Genomic DNA, 15858 nt, shown 5'->3' with positions numbered 1-15858 from the left:
TTTTGCTCCCCGCCAATAATGCCATTAAATCCCATAGAACTAGTGTTTTGTAGAACATGCTTTGATAAATGATACTTAAGGTATTTTGCATGAAGTAAGTTTATTGATACCATTATGCGTACAAACACTTAAATTTTATGTAAAAAATAATACCAACTAGGTTATATGATTTTTCTCAGTCATCTCCCCATTGAAGTAATTTCACTACTAAATGCCTTGCAAACCAAAATACTACCACCATCCTCTCCAGAGGAGCTGAAGTTGTAAGCTCACTATCCAGGAGGAACTAGCTAGCCTCTAGAAGTAGTAGGTCCTTAAATATGAAGGCACTTGGAGAACCTGGTGACAGCTCTATACCACCTTCCTAAGGAGGGACAACTGCATATTTTCGTCTAACCCATCCAATCAAGAGATTCACAGTCCCTAAATCCCACCTAAAGAATTCCTGCTCTACCAAGCACTAAAATAATTTAAACCTATTTAATGATGGCTAAAGTAACAGTGCTTTTGAAATCAAAAGTCCTTTGCACTTAAAGTATATGTGAAGCACGTTCTTTGGTCACTAACTGGAGCCATAACTCCAATACCAACTGCCTTCCACATTTCAGGTCTGCCTGTAGCTCTCCAGCTGGCAGTGATTTCCCAACCCAATTCTGTGATTTTCCAGGTTGTTTAAAACTGTTCTTTAATGAATCACTATAGATTTTCTTCTAGAATTCATGCTTTCAATGTTTGTATTTGACCTCTCTATCAAAAAACCTGAGCAATTGTGGAAGATTCTGAAGAACTAAAGTATTTATGATAGAAAGAACAATAAACTGACCAACTTCTCACAGGGATTTTTTTCTCCCAAAACCCATCATTAGTAATCTGTGTAATCTTGGAAAACTCACTCAACTTCTTCTCTAGGCTTCAGATTTCTCAATTATGAAATGAGTACGGTAATTTCTCACCTTTCTGTTTCATAAGGTTACCAGGACAAACCAATAGGATAATGCTTACAAAAAGAATTTGGGAAGCATGAGGTTATACACAAATGTAAGAGATAGTGATGGACATGTCTATAATAATTACTAATGAGACTCAATGATTACTTATTCACAGTAGTGGTTGGTTCTAATTTTGTGGTGAGTCATCACCACTTGGACAATGAGTCACATGTGAAGACAGCTTGAGCCAAAATTCCCCATGGGAGGAATTTGGCAGAATTTGCCGCCTTCCTGCATGGAATACGGTCAACCATCTCAGCCACAACATTGCCACCAGGTTTTTACTTACTGTTCTGCTCCAGTCCACAGTCAAATTATTTCCCACAACTTCTGTTTTATAAATTCAAGTAAATCAGTTCTCAAAGAATAAACACCTTGTTTATCTGAATAAACACTCATCTCGTGGATTTATTTTATCCTTGGAAGTTCCTCATCACTCAAAAGTAATTACACAAATTAAATTATGGTTTCTACCAAAGTCTTTAAAGAAATCAGTTAAAAAGCACTCACGCTATTAGTTACCTCCTTGACCATATAAGAAATACTGATGTCAGTTCCCCTAGATTCTCACCTCCCTTCAGCAACCTCCTGCCCATCCTCCTGATCAGCTCTCATCAGTAATTCTGTCTAGGGCAGAAATGAATACATTCATCTACCAACTGTGGCAGGGACTCACAGTCCCCACCATTTCCCACACTACTACCAAATCCTAGTGGCATCCAACAGATAGAAAGAAAACAAGAATTCTGGTTCAGAACCTCTTCTGGCTAATTGGGGATTAGATTGAATGTATGTCAAATCCTGCTTGAAGCTAGCCTTTTTTACATACAGCAAATCTTAGTGTAACATCATTTGTGTGGTTTGTAAACCATACGGAAGAGCCTACCTAGAAAAAAGTAGATGCTAAACAATTCAAACAAACACTACATTTGAAAGTAGAAATTTGGGGCTATGACTGGATTCAGTCAAACCATTCATTTTACTAATGTTATCTAAAATTCTTCGTTTATAAATAAATCAGTAACCACTGAATATAGGGAGCTTTAAACAAACAAACAAACAATCAAACAGGCATGGTTCCTGCCTGCATGGCATTTATAATAAAGTGGGAGAGAACATAAAAAAGAAAGCAAAATAATATGTAATTACACCTTGGGATGAGTTCAATGAAGGGTGTACAGAAAAAAATTGGAGGTGAGAGGTAAGCCTCCTTACCTCCTCTTGATTGGATGACCAGAGAAGGCTTCCAATCATAATAGAAGGACATAATACTTAATTAAGCTCAGAGGACATAATACTTTATTAAGCTCAGAACTTCAGAAGAGAAATCTAGGCAGAGAAAGCAATGACTACAAAAGCCTAAAGGCACAAAGGGGAAGGCATGTTTGATCAATTATGGGAAGACTTGAGTCAGATTCTGGCCCGGGGAGAGGGTGGAATGTTAGATTAGTTTCATCAAATAATCTTAGGCCCAGTAAAATGTTACATTTTAATCTAAATGCAAAGGAAAGCTTTTGAAGGATTTTAAACCAGGGAGTTAATGGATCAGATTAACTATTTAAAGGCAAGAGGAAAAAAAACCCCGGAAAGATTAGTTGAGTGGCTACTACGACAGGCCAGGCAAGAAATGCTGGTTGTTGAACTACAGTAGTGGCAATAGAGGAGAGATGTATTTAGGAGATAGAATGGAAAGGATTTGGTAGGAGATTGAAAATTGGGGCTGAGGCAGTGGGAGAAATCAAGGATGGTTCATGAGTTCGTGGTTTGAGCAGGTGGACCAGTGGGGATGAAGTGCTAGACCCTGTTCAAGGTCAAAGATGACTCACCAGGTGCCCAAGTGCCACTCTCTGCCTTGGGCTGTAAGAGTGGATGCACTACTTTGATTCCACCAGGTGGTACAAATGATGAATCTAGGTTAATTCTAACCATATCCTTCCCACTGTGTTTGTTAGCTATCCAAATTGTCTTCTTTTTCCATGTTGAATAGAAGATCTGATTCCCAAAAAGGGACATTGCAAAAAAATTATGCCTGAAAAACAACAGAAAAAAACATAAAGAATAGCAGAACATTTCCTCCCAGGCTTATTAACATTTCACTCCATTTCAATTAATTGAATGAATTTTAATTCAGGTTTAGAAGCAGATGTTAAGTTTAAAATTTTACTTATGTATTCATAATCTGAATTAATGGGATATAATTTTTGGCTTCAGGTTCATTGTCTCATTCTTTCCTAATCAACATTTAAGTGTAATGAAAATAAAATAGGGAAGAAAATAGGAATACTCTGAGTGGATTCTGCTTGAATCCATTTCACACTTGACTAATTTCTGCCTCTTACCACAAGCTGGAGAGTCAGTTACAGGCAAGATAGCAAATCAGATGAACTTTGATTTACACATATAGGACATAGTAATTCCAAAAAGATAACTAAAACCTATAACCAACATGTGAGAACTTCCAGATGCCAAAACTGTTAATTATTTTTATTTGCATTTCTTAATTAATTTTACTTAAGTTTCACAATAACCCCAAGAAGTAGCTACTATTATTATCCCCACATTAAAGGAAACTGAGGTGGCTCAGTCTGTTAAATATCTGCCTTAGGCTTGGGTCATGATCTCAGGGTCCTGGGATCAATACCTGCATCAGGCTCCCTGCTTAGTGGGGAGTCTGCTCCCACTCCCTCTGTCCTTTCCCCCTCCCACTTGTGCTCTCTCTCTCTAATAAACAAATAAAATCTTTTTTTAAAAAAATTGGAAACTAAGTAGAAGTCATGTAACCATCCCCAAATCACTTGTCCAATAAATGGTAAATCTAGGCCTTGTACTCAAGTCTTTTGGACTTCCCAGTCTGTGCTAAACCACTCCACCAGTTTAGCCAGACAAACCTCAAATGGAGATTGCTTTATTTTACACCAAAACCAAAACTTACTGTGTAAGATGTTTGCTAAGATGGACAGAACCTCCATCATAATTACAGGAATAAATATGAGAATTGCTTCCATCTCTGCTGTACTGAATCCAAAAAAGCTGTTTATCAAGCACATCCAATGACACAGCTGTTATCCTTTCTGATGTCTGTAAAAGAATCTTCTCTTCCACACCATTGAGATCTGCTCTGTGAAGGCTGCCAGCCACTGCCACCTCTGAAGACCAAAATATAAACCTGAGAGCAAACACATTACACAGACATATAATTGAAGGCAAAGTCACTGAAATGGCCAACTCTTGGTGTTTCAGCAGTCCTTGGATGTCTGCACAGGATGAGTTTGACTATTTTGAATGAAATTCCAATTCAACAAATATTTATTGCCCTGCTATGGGAATTCTGTGTGATTTCAAATTAAAAAGGAACTATGCTTCTCTGGCAAGAAATCATGGTAATCGGAGCACCATTTGCAGAGGGACACCTGCCTTGGTTCAAGCCCAGGCAACCTTCTCAGTGAGAAGGTCCTTCTGAGTTCAAAATGTTATAATTCTGTGAATTATCATCAGATTTTGATATATATTTCAATGTCTGAAAACAGCAGTTACCTTTCTATCGGATCAATTGCTACATTTGCAGGATAGTTTAAGGCGCTTAAGAGAACTCGCGAATTGTTTCCTTTCATATCTGTTACTGTGATGATTCCTTCCTGTTGATTTGACCAAATAAGCTCTTCATTTATCCAATCTATTGCCATTCCTGAAACATTTTTCTCTATATTGCATACTCTCTGCAAAATCAAATTTCAAAATATTAATACTTTCTCATTCATATAAACATTGTTCTTATCTTTATACATAAAAGTCTATTCTTTTAAGTACTTGTCATGTTTGTGCATTCATAAAACTATTTAAGTCATAAAACAGTCACAGATATGGTGCCATTGTTTTGATAGAGCAATGTTAACCCTCCCACACGAATATTTCTGGGCACAGTATTTATATATTGACTTTAAGGTGGAAAATTATCCTATGCATATTGAAATTAAGCAATCAGCCATAATGTATTAATAATTTCAACTGTAATAACAGTGAAATTTCCATGTTATCTTAAAGACAGTTTGTCCATTTGCTAATGGAATGGTCCATATTCCCACCTGAACCCAAGCCTAAGCTTTGCCAAAATCTGGCAAGAAGCCCTTGACATTTGTGCATAGAGCTCTAAAATAAATGAATTTCTCATTAGAGCCCCACTTTCCTGGCTGCTCTCCTCTTCTATCAGGCCCCACCTTTTCTACAGGTCCTCAATGCCCTCCACTATAACCCTATGGCTCAAAGATCAGGGCTTCTTTTTATGCTTCTTGGGTAGTGTTCCCTGCTCCCTTAAGATAATATGACCAAACAAAAACCTTGTTTTTTTTTATCTCCTAATTCCAGTGTGTGCAGGTAAACTGGTCAGTCTTCTTGGGTGGTGGAGGGTGGGAGATGGAGAGACAACCTAATCTGTGTGGTTGCAGATTTTCTTGGTTTATAAAATATTCCTGCCCTCCCTTATTGTAAATATTCCCACCATAGCTGATTTCTAGCTACCAACGTGACATCATGGAACTCAGATTGGGCAGAGGTCAGTCTCACCAGCTGGCACTATTCCTATACCTCATACAAAGTAATATAGCCAATCCATTTAACCAATTTCTAATATATTAACTAAACCAGGCAAATGGTATTTTAGCAGGTGTCCTTTGTAAACAATGTTTTAACCCAAAGGAGGGGATACAATGATGGATTTTAGGCATTAGGTCAGTCCTTTTCTAATGACTTGACACAAGTTCACAAGTGTTTAACTTTTTTTCCTATTCCATGATAGAAAACCCTCCAGACTTTGAGACTCAAGATTTTTGAAACAATTCTGTGGATGGCTGGAAAATGAGTAGCCATCCTTGTTAAAGGTGACATTAATGAGTATCAGAAATGTGACTAAAGAGATTAGCACTTAATTGAAGCTTTTAAAAATAACTGGAGGGAGAAAGGTTTGGTTTGAAGAAAAACAAAACAGTGGGCAATTTGTGTGGGGATAAATGCTTAAGGTTTCTCCAGTTACTTGTCTCCATAATCCATCTCTCAGGAATCCAGAGAACATTCCTCCTGGGACTCATGTAAGGGTTCTACCAGTTATAGAGAAAGAGGAAAGATCTTTTGTATGTACTTGAACCAAAATACTTTATGTATAACACCTGCTTTATTGTTTTTTTTTTTCCAGTGTGAAAACACCTTAAGAATCAAAAAGATTTTCTCCTAAATATCAGGAGATAAAACCCATGACAGACATTTTAGATGAAACAGGATCCCCAAACCCAGCACAATTGACATCTTAGGCCACATAATGCTTTATCATGGGGGCCATCCTGTATAATTTAGGGTGATTAGTAGCATCCCTGGCCTCTGCTCACTAGATGCTAGTAGCGCATTTTCTCTCCTTCCCAATCCAGGCGTGAAAACCAAAAATGTTCCTGGACATTGCCAAATATCCCCCAAGGGACAAAATTGCCCTCAGCTGAGAACCACTGGAGCCAAAAATAATCATGTTAATAATCTGTTTTAACCATAAAGTGGTGATCTGACTTAGTAAACTTACATGTTTTCAAAATTCTGTTAACATCCTGACTCCTTTTGGGGCCTTCTGAATACCAGTGCCACATGTATGAGTTCATCCAGTAACATGCCACAGATGCAAATTAAACAAATATTTACGAATCTACAATTACATTCCATTTGAATTGGAATGTAATTTTTGTTCATCTATACATTACAAATTCTTGATATTGTGTTTGTCAGCCTATATAAAAGTCCCCTAAATACTTTGAGGGTGTACATTACCTCTTGCCTTGTCCCATTCAGAAAAACTCTTTGCAAAAGTTGTCTTTCTGGATCTACCCAATAGATTCTTTCTTTATTATAATGAAAATCCATGATCACTGATACACCAGCATCTGCCACCAATTGCTCATGATTAGTGCCTTCCAGGTCAATCCTAAAGATACTGATTCCATGGGAGAAAATTAAGAAGGGTGCAGGACCTGAGTGGGAAGAAAGAAACCAAATTGTATATTTTCAATATTTTATCTGATTTAGACAAAATATTTCACCATGACAACCACTACAAGTAGACTCAATGTTTAATTCTTGGTTTTATATTTTAAATAAAGAATGTTGTATGAAGAACAAGTTCCTGTAGATGTTCACAATTAATTTTCTAAAGCATCTTCTTCACATATTTTAAGAAATGAACATTGCCAAATTATGAAAAAACTCTTTGAAGAGAAAATCATTTACTACTCTTATCTATAAAATGCCATTTTATGTTTAAAAAAAGGAAATCATCTCTATTGTGGATAGGGTCTGGATGATTGTAAACTTTAATTACGCAAATTGGGAATAATATTACAGATGTAAAGTAATATCATTTTGGAACTAGAACCCACCTCCTCTTCTTACCTTATGAACAGAACCTCAGGGTAATGATAGGGAAGAAGATAGCAAAAACAAGAGGCCTTAAGTGGAAGCAGGGAAAACAGAAATGCCATCTTAAGCTCTGACATGTTTTGTCCCTGTTAGCATTGCCACAAAAAAAATACAGGATGCCCAGTCAAATTTGAATTGCATATATATATATTATGACACATACTTATACTAAAAAATCATTTCACTGTTAACTTGAAACTTAACTAGTTTAATTTTAACTAGTTGCCCTGTATTTTTATTTGCTAAATTTGAGTGGTGGACCTCACTGGATTTTTTTATTCCCACAGGGCCTTGCCCTGAACCCTAACCCTATGGTCTCCTGTTCCAGGTGATGGCTGCCTTCCCACTCAGACTCTCAAGTTGTTCAACACCTGCTTGGGAATCCAATACCTCTCTTTGGAAATCTCAGCACAAATTATTGGCTGACTCTGCACAGAGTTTGCCTTTGATGCTTCAAGGGAATGTCAGAGAATAGCTTCATCTCCTGCAGCCAGGTTAGTTGCCTTAATCTCCCCTGCCTGAGTGTGAAGAGGCTCCTTCCACTGTGCCTTTAGATAACTCTGGAACTTCTGGGATGAGTCGGGGATTGGAGATGAATGCTAATGTATTCTTGCTTCCCCACTAGGGTTACATGATTCTGTTTTCACATTAGACTTTATACCTTACTGTGACACAGTAAATGTGTCTATTGTTCTATGGATTAAATGAAATGATGGATTAACCTCCTCTTACTCAGGGATTATGTTCTACAGTCAGAAAACGTTTACTCTGCTTTAGAAGATATCAGAATAGATAACAGAGGAAGGAAGTACAAGATCATGAGAGTTTGAAATAGGTGCCAGCATAAGTATCGAAGAGAATTAGCCCAAATCACCCTTCTTGTGTCTTTCCTATGATAGAAGAGCCCTGCACAGGTATGGAGGAGAACCCATGTTTTATTGCCTCTCCAGGTGTGAAACCAGAGGTGTCAGAGAAGAAATGGGAAGGGCATTGGACTGAGAACCAGGAAGCCTTGTTTCTAGTCCTGGCACCATAGCTTTCCTGCACAACTCACAGGACCTCCCTGCCCACATCAGGGGATTACTGGGGAAAGAAATAAAATTTTAGATGAGGAAGTATGTTATTAATCGTGGAGAGCACTATGCAAATATAATTTGCCATTGCTGATTTCCAGAACCAAGGTCTCACTACATAGGTTTGTGCCACTGTTCAGGATTGAATCTCTGGATGAGAACGTTGGTGTAATTCATCTCTTTTTTTAGTAATGTGTCCTGGAGAAAAGGAAGACATAGCAAAAATCACCCTCAACTGATAGCTACTGATCTGTGAGCCTGTGGTTTTATTGCTAGGAGTCATCTCTTTGAAATGTGTATCATGCATTCTCTATAAACTGAATAAATGTGTCCAACACATATTACCAATATTCTAGTGCACTGATACTTTCATAAGATCAATAAAACATTTTATTCATTTGACAGTATTACTAAATGGGGGCATCTGGCTGGCTCAGTCAGAAAAGCATGTGATTCTTGATCTCAGGGTTGTGAGTTCAAGCCCCACATTGGGTATAGAGGTTACAAAGGAAATAAATAAAACTTAAAAAAAATTACTAAATGGGAGGTTTCCAGTTTTTAAAAAAAGGAGAATGAAAAGGCACTCTAAACATTTTAGACAGAATATAACATAATGCTTTGCACATAACAGGCACTCACAATTTTTGAATAAAGAAATCATTGAGTTTTGCTCATTTGTCTGGCTTTAACCATAGGAACAAAGCTGAAGACACCAGCAGATACATCAAATTCAAAAAAGCAGAGTTAGTCCTACAGTAGTTATTTTACTAATAGTAATAATAATAATAGCAACAAACTTTCACAACCTGATCTCATTTATCCTTAACATAACACCATGAGCTAGATAGGTCAGATATTATAATGAATAAATCAAAGAGAAAAGAGAAATCTGAAAAATACCTAGATCCATAAAATGTAAACCATAACATTAACTTCAGCAACTTTTCAGAAAATAAGTAGAAAATATTTATTAAAATACTAAGTATGAATTAACTAATGAATTTTCTCTTTAGATTTTTCCCATTCACTGGTGAATCATGACATCCAGGGTTTATTATAGCTTCTTAGGACTGAAAGGACCCTAAATATTACCTAATTCAGTGTTTCCAAAAATTGTTCAAAAAAAATTACACAGGGTGCTATGAGTCTATGTGCATCTTTTGCAGATCCCTTCCTTCAAGGTTTTAATTCAATAGGGCTTGGCCAAGGGCTAGCAATCTGTGTTTTGAATAGACACTCCAGATGATTCTTATGCTTGGTGAATTGGAAATCATAGATTCAGTTCAGATGAGGAAATTCAGTGATGTTCCCCAAAGACCTACCACTGCTTAGTGGTAGAGTTGGAATTAGCAGCCAGATATTCCTGCTTTCCTGCCTTGGTCTGGGATGTCATGTGTCGAGACGTTGCAATCTTCATTTTACTTATGTAACTGATTTTAATTCCACACTGTTCATTTTTTTTCCTACACTGTCACATCATTTTGTGTATACCAAGGCCTGGGTAAGTATTTGTAGATGTGAAATGTAACTTGATTTTTTTTAAATGGAAGAGTTCGAGAAATTAGGATTGGTGAAATAATCATTCTGTACTACCACTGGAAATGATAAAAAGTTAGGGTTTTCACACCCGTCAGAGACTCTGTAAACATCGATGTGTGGTACAGTCTGTGGATTTGAATGTCAGCAGGGTACGCATGTTTGAACAGCTAAACTTTCCCATGTCAAAACCTATGCCATTTATTTTGGGTGCCATTCAGTGAGAGGGAAGTCCACAGAAAATCAAACATCATGTCTAAGAACACAAACCCAAAGACAGCAAACAGGTCACAGCAAATCAATCGGAACCTCTGACTTCCCAGCCTTGGGGATTAGTAGGGGATCTGCAGAAATTAGAAAGGAGGCCAGAATGTTTGGAGCATACTGAAGATTTTTATTAGTGACTCCAAGAACTGGTTCAGAGGTCAGTTAGGACAAGTAGGACAAGTAGGTTTTGATTGAAGTGGACTGCAGAAACAGAATATTTCATGACAGGCACCTCTTCATCTGCTCTGAGATGGTAAATGAGAATGAGAAATGAGAAGAGAAAGTGAAGGTCTTCTGAACCCTGGAGGCAAAGACTCACAGGACCTAGTTAACAGAAATGATCCTGGCAACCAGATAAACAGAAAATCCTCCTCTTCTCTCAGGCCAGCATGGTACCCTGCTCTCCCCACCCCAGGTTTCCTGCCTTAAATCTGGTGACAGACTGAAGGTTCACAGTGAAAAGGGAGCTCTGGACCTTCAGGATTCAACAACACCATGGGAAAAAAATGTACATTTAACCTGACAGACTGGCTGTAAGAAAGCCTGACACCTCCTCTCACTGTGCCTCTCATAAACCCCCAATAAAAGTCATCTATTACTACCTCTCAAGGGGCTGATTTGAGTGGTAACTTGGGTTTTAAGAAATGCAGAAAGTTTTATTTCACTCTAAAGCACTGTTTCGATCTGTTTTTCTTTTAATTACCATACTTAAAGAGCACACATTTAATTTGGGGACAATCATAGCTTTCTTCTCAGCTTATTCATTAGTGTCAAAATTCAAGGCAGGTGAAAGAGAAACCAATTGACCCAGAAACAATACATCCAGAAAAGGGAGCCAGAGAGGTGAATTTAAATCTTAATTCTGGGTGCTCCTGGGTGGCTCAGTGGTTGAGCATCTGCCTTTGGCTCAGGTCATGATCCAGGGGTCCTGGAACTGAGTCCCACATCGGGATCCCCACAGGGAACCTGCTTCTCCCTCTGCCTATGTCTCTGCCTCTCTCTGTGTCTCTCATGATTAAATAAATAAAATCTTTAAAAATAAATCTTAATTCTGTAAGACAAGCTCTGGGGCTCAATTTTGCTTCCTGAAACATGTGAATGAAATTTGCCACCTAGTCCCAGAGTGGTGGTAGACATGTGTCATCTAAAGCAAAAAATAGACCCTATCTAACCCTCAACTGATTCTCATTGTCAAGTTTACGAGCTCTACTCCCAGGTTCTCAGGATAGTACCTGAGACTAGAAGGTTCTGCAAAGTTGTTTTTTCCAGTAGAACTTCTTGGTCTGTAATGTGCTATTACATTTTTTTGATGCTCCAAGAAGGTAGATGGTGAATATTGCCAGAATAATAATAGCCACCATATTGGGCATTATCACTAGGATAGCACATTGAAAGTATTATTTCATTTAATACATAAACACACTAGGAGGTAGGGGCTCTCAGTATTTTAATTGTACAGAGCAGGTAACTTGTCATAGTCACATGATCAATAAATAGCAGATTCATATCACTTATAAATAATAAAGCCATGTCTTTCTGATCATCACACTGTACTGTTTATCTCAAACTGAATTTAACAGGAACTCTTACTGGATAGTATCTTATAGTTCAACTGTGTCAAGAAACCCACTTTAGGAACACTGCCCTAGGCATGTTCACCCTAAAGCCAGATTCTCGACATTCATGTTCCAGGAACTGATTAGAAAGTAGATCCCTTTAACAAAGGAGCCAAGAATATACAAAGGAGAAAGGACAGTTTCTTCAATAAATGATGTTGGGAAAACCTGGTACAGCTGTGTACAAAAGAATTAAACTATTCTACTATTTGCACTATACACAGAAATTAATTCAAAATAGACCAGAAACTTGAATGCAAGACCTAAAACCATAAAATTCCTAGAAGAAAACAGTAAGTGGTAAGCCCCTTAACCTTGGTCTAAGTGCCATCTTTGTGGTTCTGACTCAAAGGCAAGAGTAGCAAAAGCAAAAATAAAGAAATAGAACTACATCAAATAAAAGCTGCTGCGCAGCACAGGAAACCATCATCAACTGATAAGGCAACCTACTAAATAGAAGATATTTGCAAATTATGTATCTGTTAAGATGTAAATACATAAAATATATAAAGAACTCCTACAATTCAACAACAAAAAAAACAACTCTATCTAAAATGGGAAGAGAATCTGAGTCTACATTTCTCCAAGGGAGATATAAAGATGGCCAACAGACACATGAATATGTACTCAACATCACTAATTTTACTAGGGAAATGCAAACCAAAACCATGAGATAACAGCTCATACCATCAGACTATTATAAAAAAGCTCATGAGATAACAGCTCATGATAAAAACCATGAGATAACAGCTCATAACATCAGACTATTATAAAAAAGGAATAACAAGTGTAACAAGTGTTTGTGGGGTTATGAAAGGAAACTTCATACACTGTTGGGATTGGAAATTGATGCAGTTACTACAAAAACCAGTATGCAGCTTCCTCAAAAAATTAAGAATAGAACTACCATATGAACTGGCTATTCCATTTCTGGGTATTTATCTAAATAATACAAAAACACTAATTCAAAATATATATGCACTCCTATGTTCACTGTAGCATTATTTACAATGGCCAATATAAAAAAAAACAAATGGAATGTCCATCAATATACGAATGGATGAAGATACAGCACATATATATGCAGAATGGAATATACTCAGCCACAAAAATTGAAATCTTGCCATTTGTGACAGCATAGAAGGACCTAGACAGTATTACACTAAGCAAAAAAGTTAGAGAAAGACAAACACCGTATGATTTTACTCCTATTTGGAATCAAAAAGAACAAAAAAGAAAGAAGGAAAGAAAGAAAGAAAGAAAGAAAGAAAGAAAGAAGAAAGAAAGAAAGACAAGCTAAACAAATAACATAACATAAAATAAAATAAAATAAAATAAAATAAAATAAAATAAAATAAAATAAAATAAATAAGACAAAGTTATAAATACAGAGAACACACTAGTGGTTACTAGAGGGGAAGGGGGTCAACTGCGTGTGACAGATACTAACTAGACTTGTGGTGGTAATCACTTTTCATTGTATACAGATATCAAATTATAAAGCTGACAACCTGAAATTTATATAATACTACTACTACTACTACTACTACTACTACTACTACTACTACTAATATTTTAAAAGTTGGTCCTTTTAAATGGATTCCTGTAATTATATAACCTGGATTACTGCATCTCTAATTTTATAATCTATTGCATCTCATATACATGTACTCCCTATGTCTAATGTATTCCTTCATCATGTTTAAACCCAGCAGTGCAGACTCTTCAAATCTCTCTCCAATTCCACTGCCTTCTTTCTCCTTTCATGTTCTTACCTCTCTCTTATAAGACCCTGGTACTTACATTTAGAATCCTTCTAAATAATACAAGCGATCCACCCCATCTGAGGATCACATTTGCAAAGTCCTTTTTGCCATATAAGGTAACATTAACAAGTTTCAGAAATTAAAACATAAACATACTTGGGGCCACATTCAGTCTGTAACAATTAATAATACTGAGCATTTTTACATGAACTTAGCATCCTTATGTTCTCTTTGGTGAAGTGTCTGCTTAAATCCTTTGCCCATTTTTTTCCTTTGCCCATTTTTAACTATGTTATTTATTTTCTTATTGTTGCATTTAAAAGTTTTTAAAAAATATATCTTGGATGCAAGTGCTTTGTCAGATACATGATTTGCAAATGTTTTCTTCCAGCAGGCAGTAGGTCTTTTTATCTTCTTGACATTGCCTTTTTGGCAGAGCAAAAGTTTTAATTTTGATGAGGTTCAATTTATCCACTTTTTTTTTTCTTTTGTATATCATGCTTTTGGTGTCATTTCTAAGAACTGTTAATCCCAAGGCAAAAATTTCTCCTTTGTTTTTTTTCTAAAAATTTTATAGTTTTACAGCTTAAATTTAGATCTATGACCCATTTTGAGTTAATCTTTGTATGCAGTTTAGGTTGAGGTTCGTTATTTTGCTCATAGATACCTCATTGATCCAACATCATTTGTTGAAAAGACTATCCTTTCTCCACTGAATTGCTTTTGCACCTTTGTCAAAGATCAAATGACTGTATAAAGTCTGTTTCTGGACTTTCTAGTCCACTGCATTAAAATTTTTAAATTTTTAAATTTTATTTATTTATTCGAGGCAGAGACATAGGCAGAGGGAGAAGCAGGCTCCCTGCGGAGAGCCTAATATGGGACTCGAACTCAGGACCCCGGGATTATGCCCTGAGCCAAAGGCAGATGCCCAACCACTGAGCTACCCAGGTGCCTTCCATTCCATTAATTTATGTATCTATCTCCTGGTTAATACCACAGCACAATATAACTTTTTAAAAACTCATAAAAATGCAGTTTGTAGAACAGTGAATCCTGTTATAAGGTTCCTATGCTATAGGTAATCCTTCATCTCAAATAAGCATGTTTAAATAATGCTCATCTTGACAGTATAAATTATGCTCAATTTTATTTAAAGACTGCTACTACCAGACTAAAATGCATTCACCAACATTAAAGTGATAAAAAAAAGTTTTTCTGGATATTTCACACACACACACACACACACACACACACACACACACACATGATAAGACTCAGAAGTCACTATTTTGACCTGTCTTCTGAAGTTTTTCTACTATATTTCCTACTCTCTGCTGAACATTTCCAGCTGGGGATACCCCACAGCCCCAAAAGTCCCTCTGCATGTGGAAAATTGAGTTTATGCCATATTTTCTGATTAGATTGCATTTACTAAAAACACTGAATGTGACATAAGAATTTAAATTTAAAAATCTGACTTAAAATTCAATGTCTTGATACTTAAGACATAAGAATTTTTAATAGGTGGCATATTGACATTAGGTTGTTCAACAACCTAATCACACAACAATGGAAATTTTTCCAAACACCTGTTTTCAAACTGCTCTGTTCATATACAAGTTTTTTACAAGCAGTCACTTCTTCATTGTTAAAATTTCACCTTCAATCTGAAGGGATAAAGTTCTATTGTTTTAGTTCTTTTTTGAGTAGCATACTAGTAACATCTATTTGTCACCACAGAAGAGGGAAAGAAAAAAAAGAAAGAAAGAAAGAAAGAAAGAAAGAAAGAAAGAAAGAAAAAAAAAAAAAAGAAAGAAAGAAAGAAAGAAAGAAAAAAAAAGAAAGGAGAAAGAAAGAAGAAAGAAGAAAAAAGAAAGAAAGAAAGAAAGAAAGAAAGAAAGAAAGAAAGAAAGAAAGAAAGAAAGAAAGAAAAAAAGAAAGAAAGAAAGATGTAACCTTTTTTAAAAAAGAAAACTATATAACATGTGCTCTCTTAAGTGCTTTGCTTCAGGATACTACATGGAAAGCCTGTGTGAAGAATAGTGTTTCATGGTTACTCCACATGTAATACAAAATATTATGAAGAATCCAGTTTAGAGTATCTGGGTGGCTCAATTGGTTAAGCTTCTACCTTTAATTCAGGTCATGATCCTGGGGTCTT

The 15858-nt window shown here is 36.4% G+C and overlaps 1 protein-coding gene across 3 annotated transcripts in view; it reads right to left on the bottom strand.

Annotated features, from left to right (window-relative positions):
* The window catches only part of EGF (epidermal growth factor), a 93315-nt gene that overhangs the window by 60632 nt on the left and 16825 nt on the right, over positions 1 to 15858 (bottom strand). For all 3 annotated transcript variants that reach the window (XM_041758096.1, XM_041758097.1, XM_041758098.1), the window contains exons 2-5: positions 6792 to 6991; positions 4524 to 4705; positions 3922 to 4155; positions 2816 to 3018 (exon numbers count right to left, since the gene is read on the bottom strand). In XM_041758096.1, the coding sequence (XP_041614030.1) occupies positions 2816 to 3018; positions 3922 to 4155; positions 4524 to 4705; positions 6792 to 6991 (819 nt within the window). The remainder of the gene's footprint in view (positions 1 to 2815; positions 3019 to 3921; positions 4156 to 4523; positions 4706 to 6791; positions 6992 to 15858) is intronic.

The sequence above is a fragment of the Vulpes lagopus genome, chromosome 6 (genome assembly GCF_018345385.1).
Source record: "Vulpes lagopus strain Blue_001 chromosome 6, ASM1834538v1, whole genome shotgun sequence".
Classification (NCBI taxonomy): Eukaryota; Metazoa; Chordata; class Mammalia; order Carnivora; family Canidae; genus Vulpes; species Vulpes lagopus.
The sequence above is the reverse complement of the archived record's forward strand: the minus strand, read 5'-3'. Positions and strand labels throughout refer to the sequence as shown.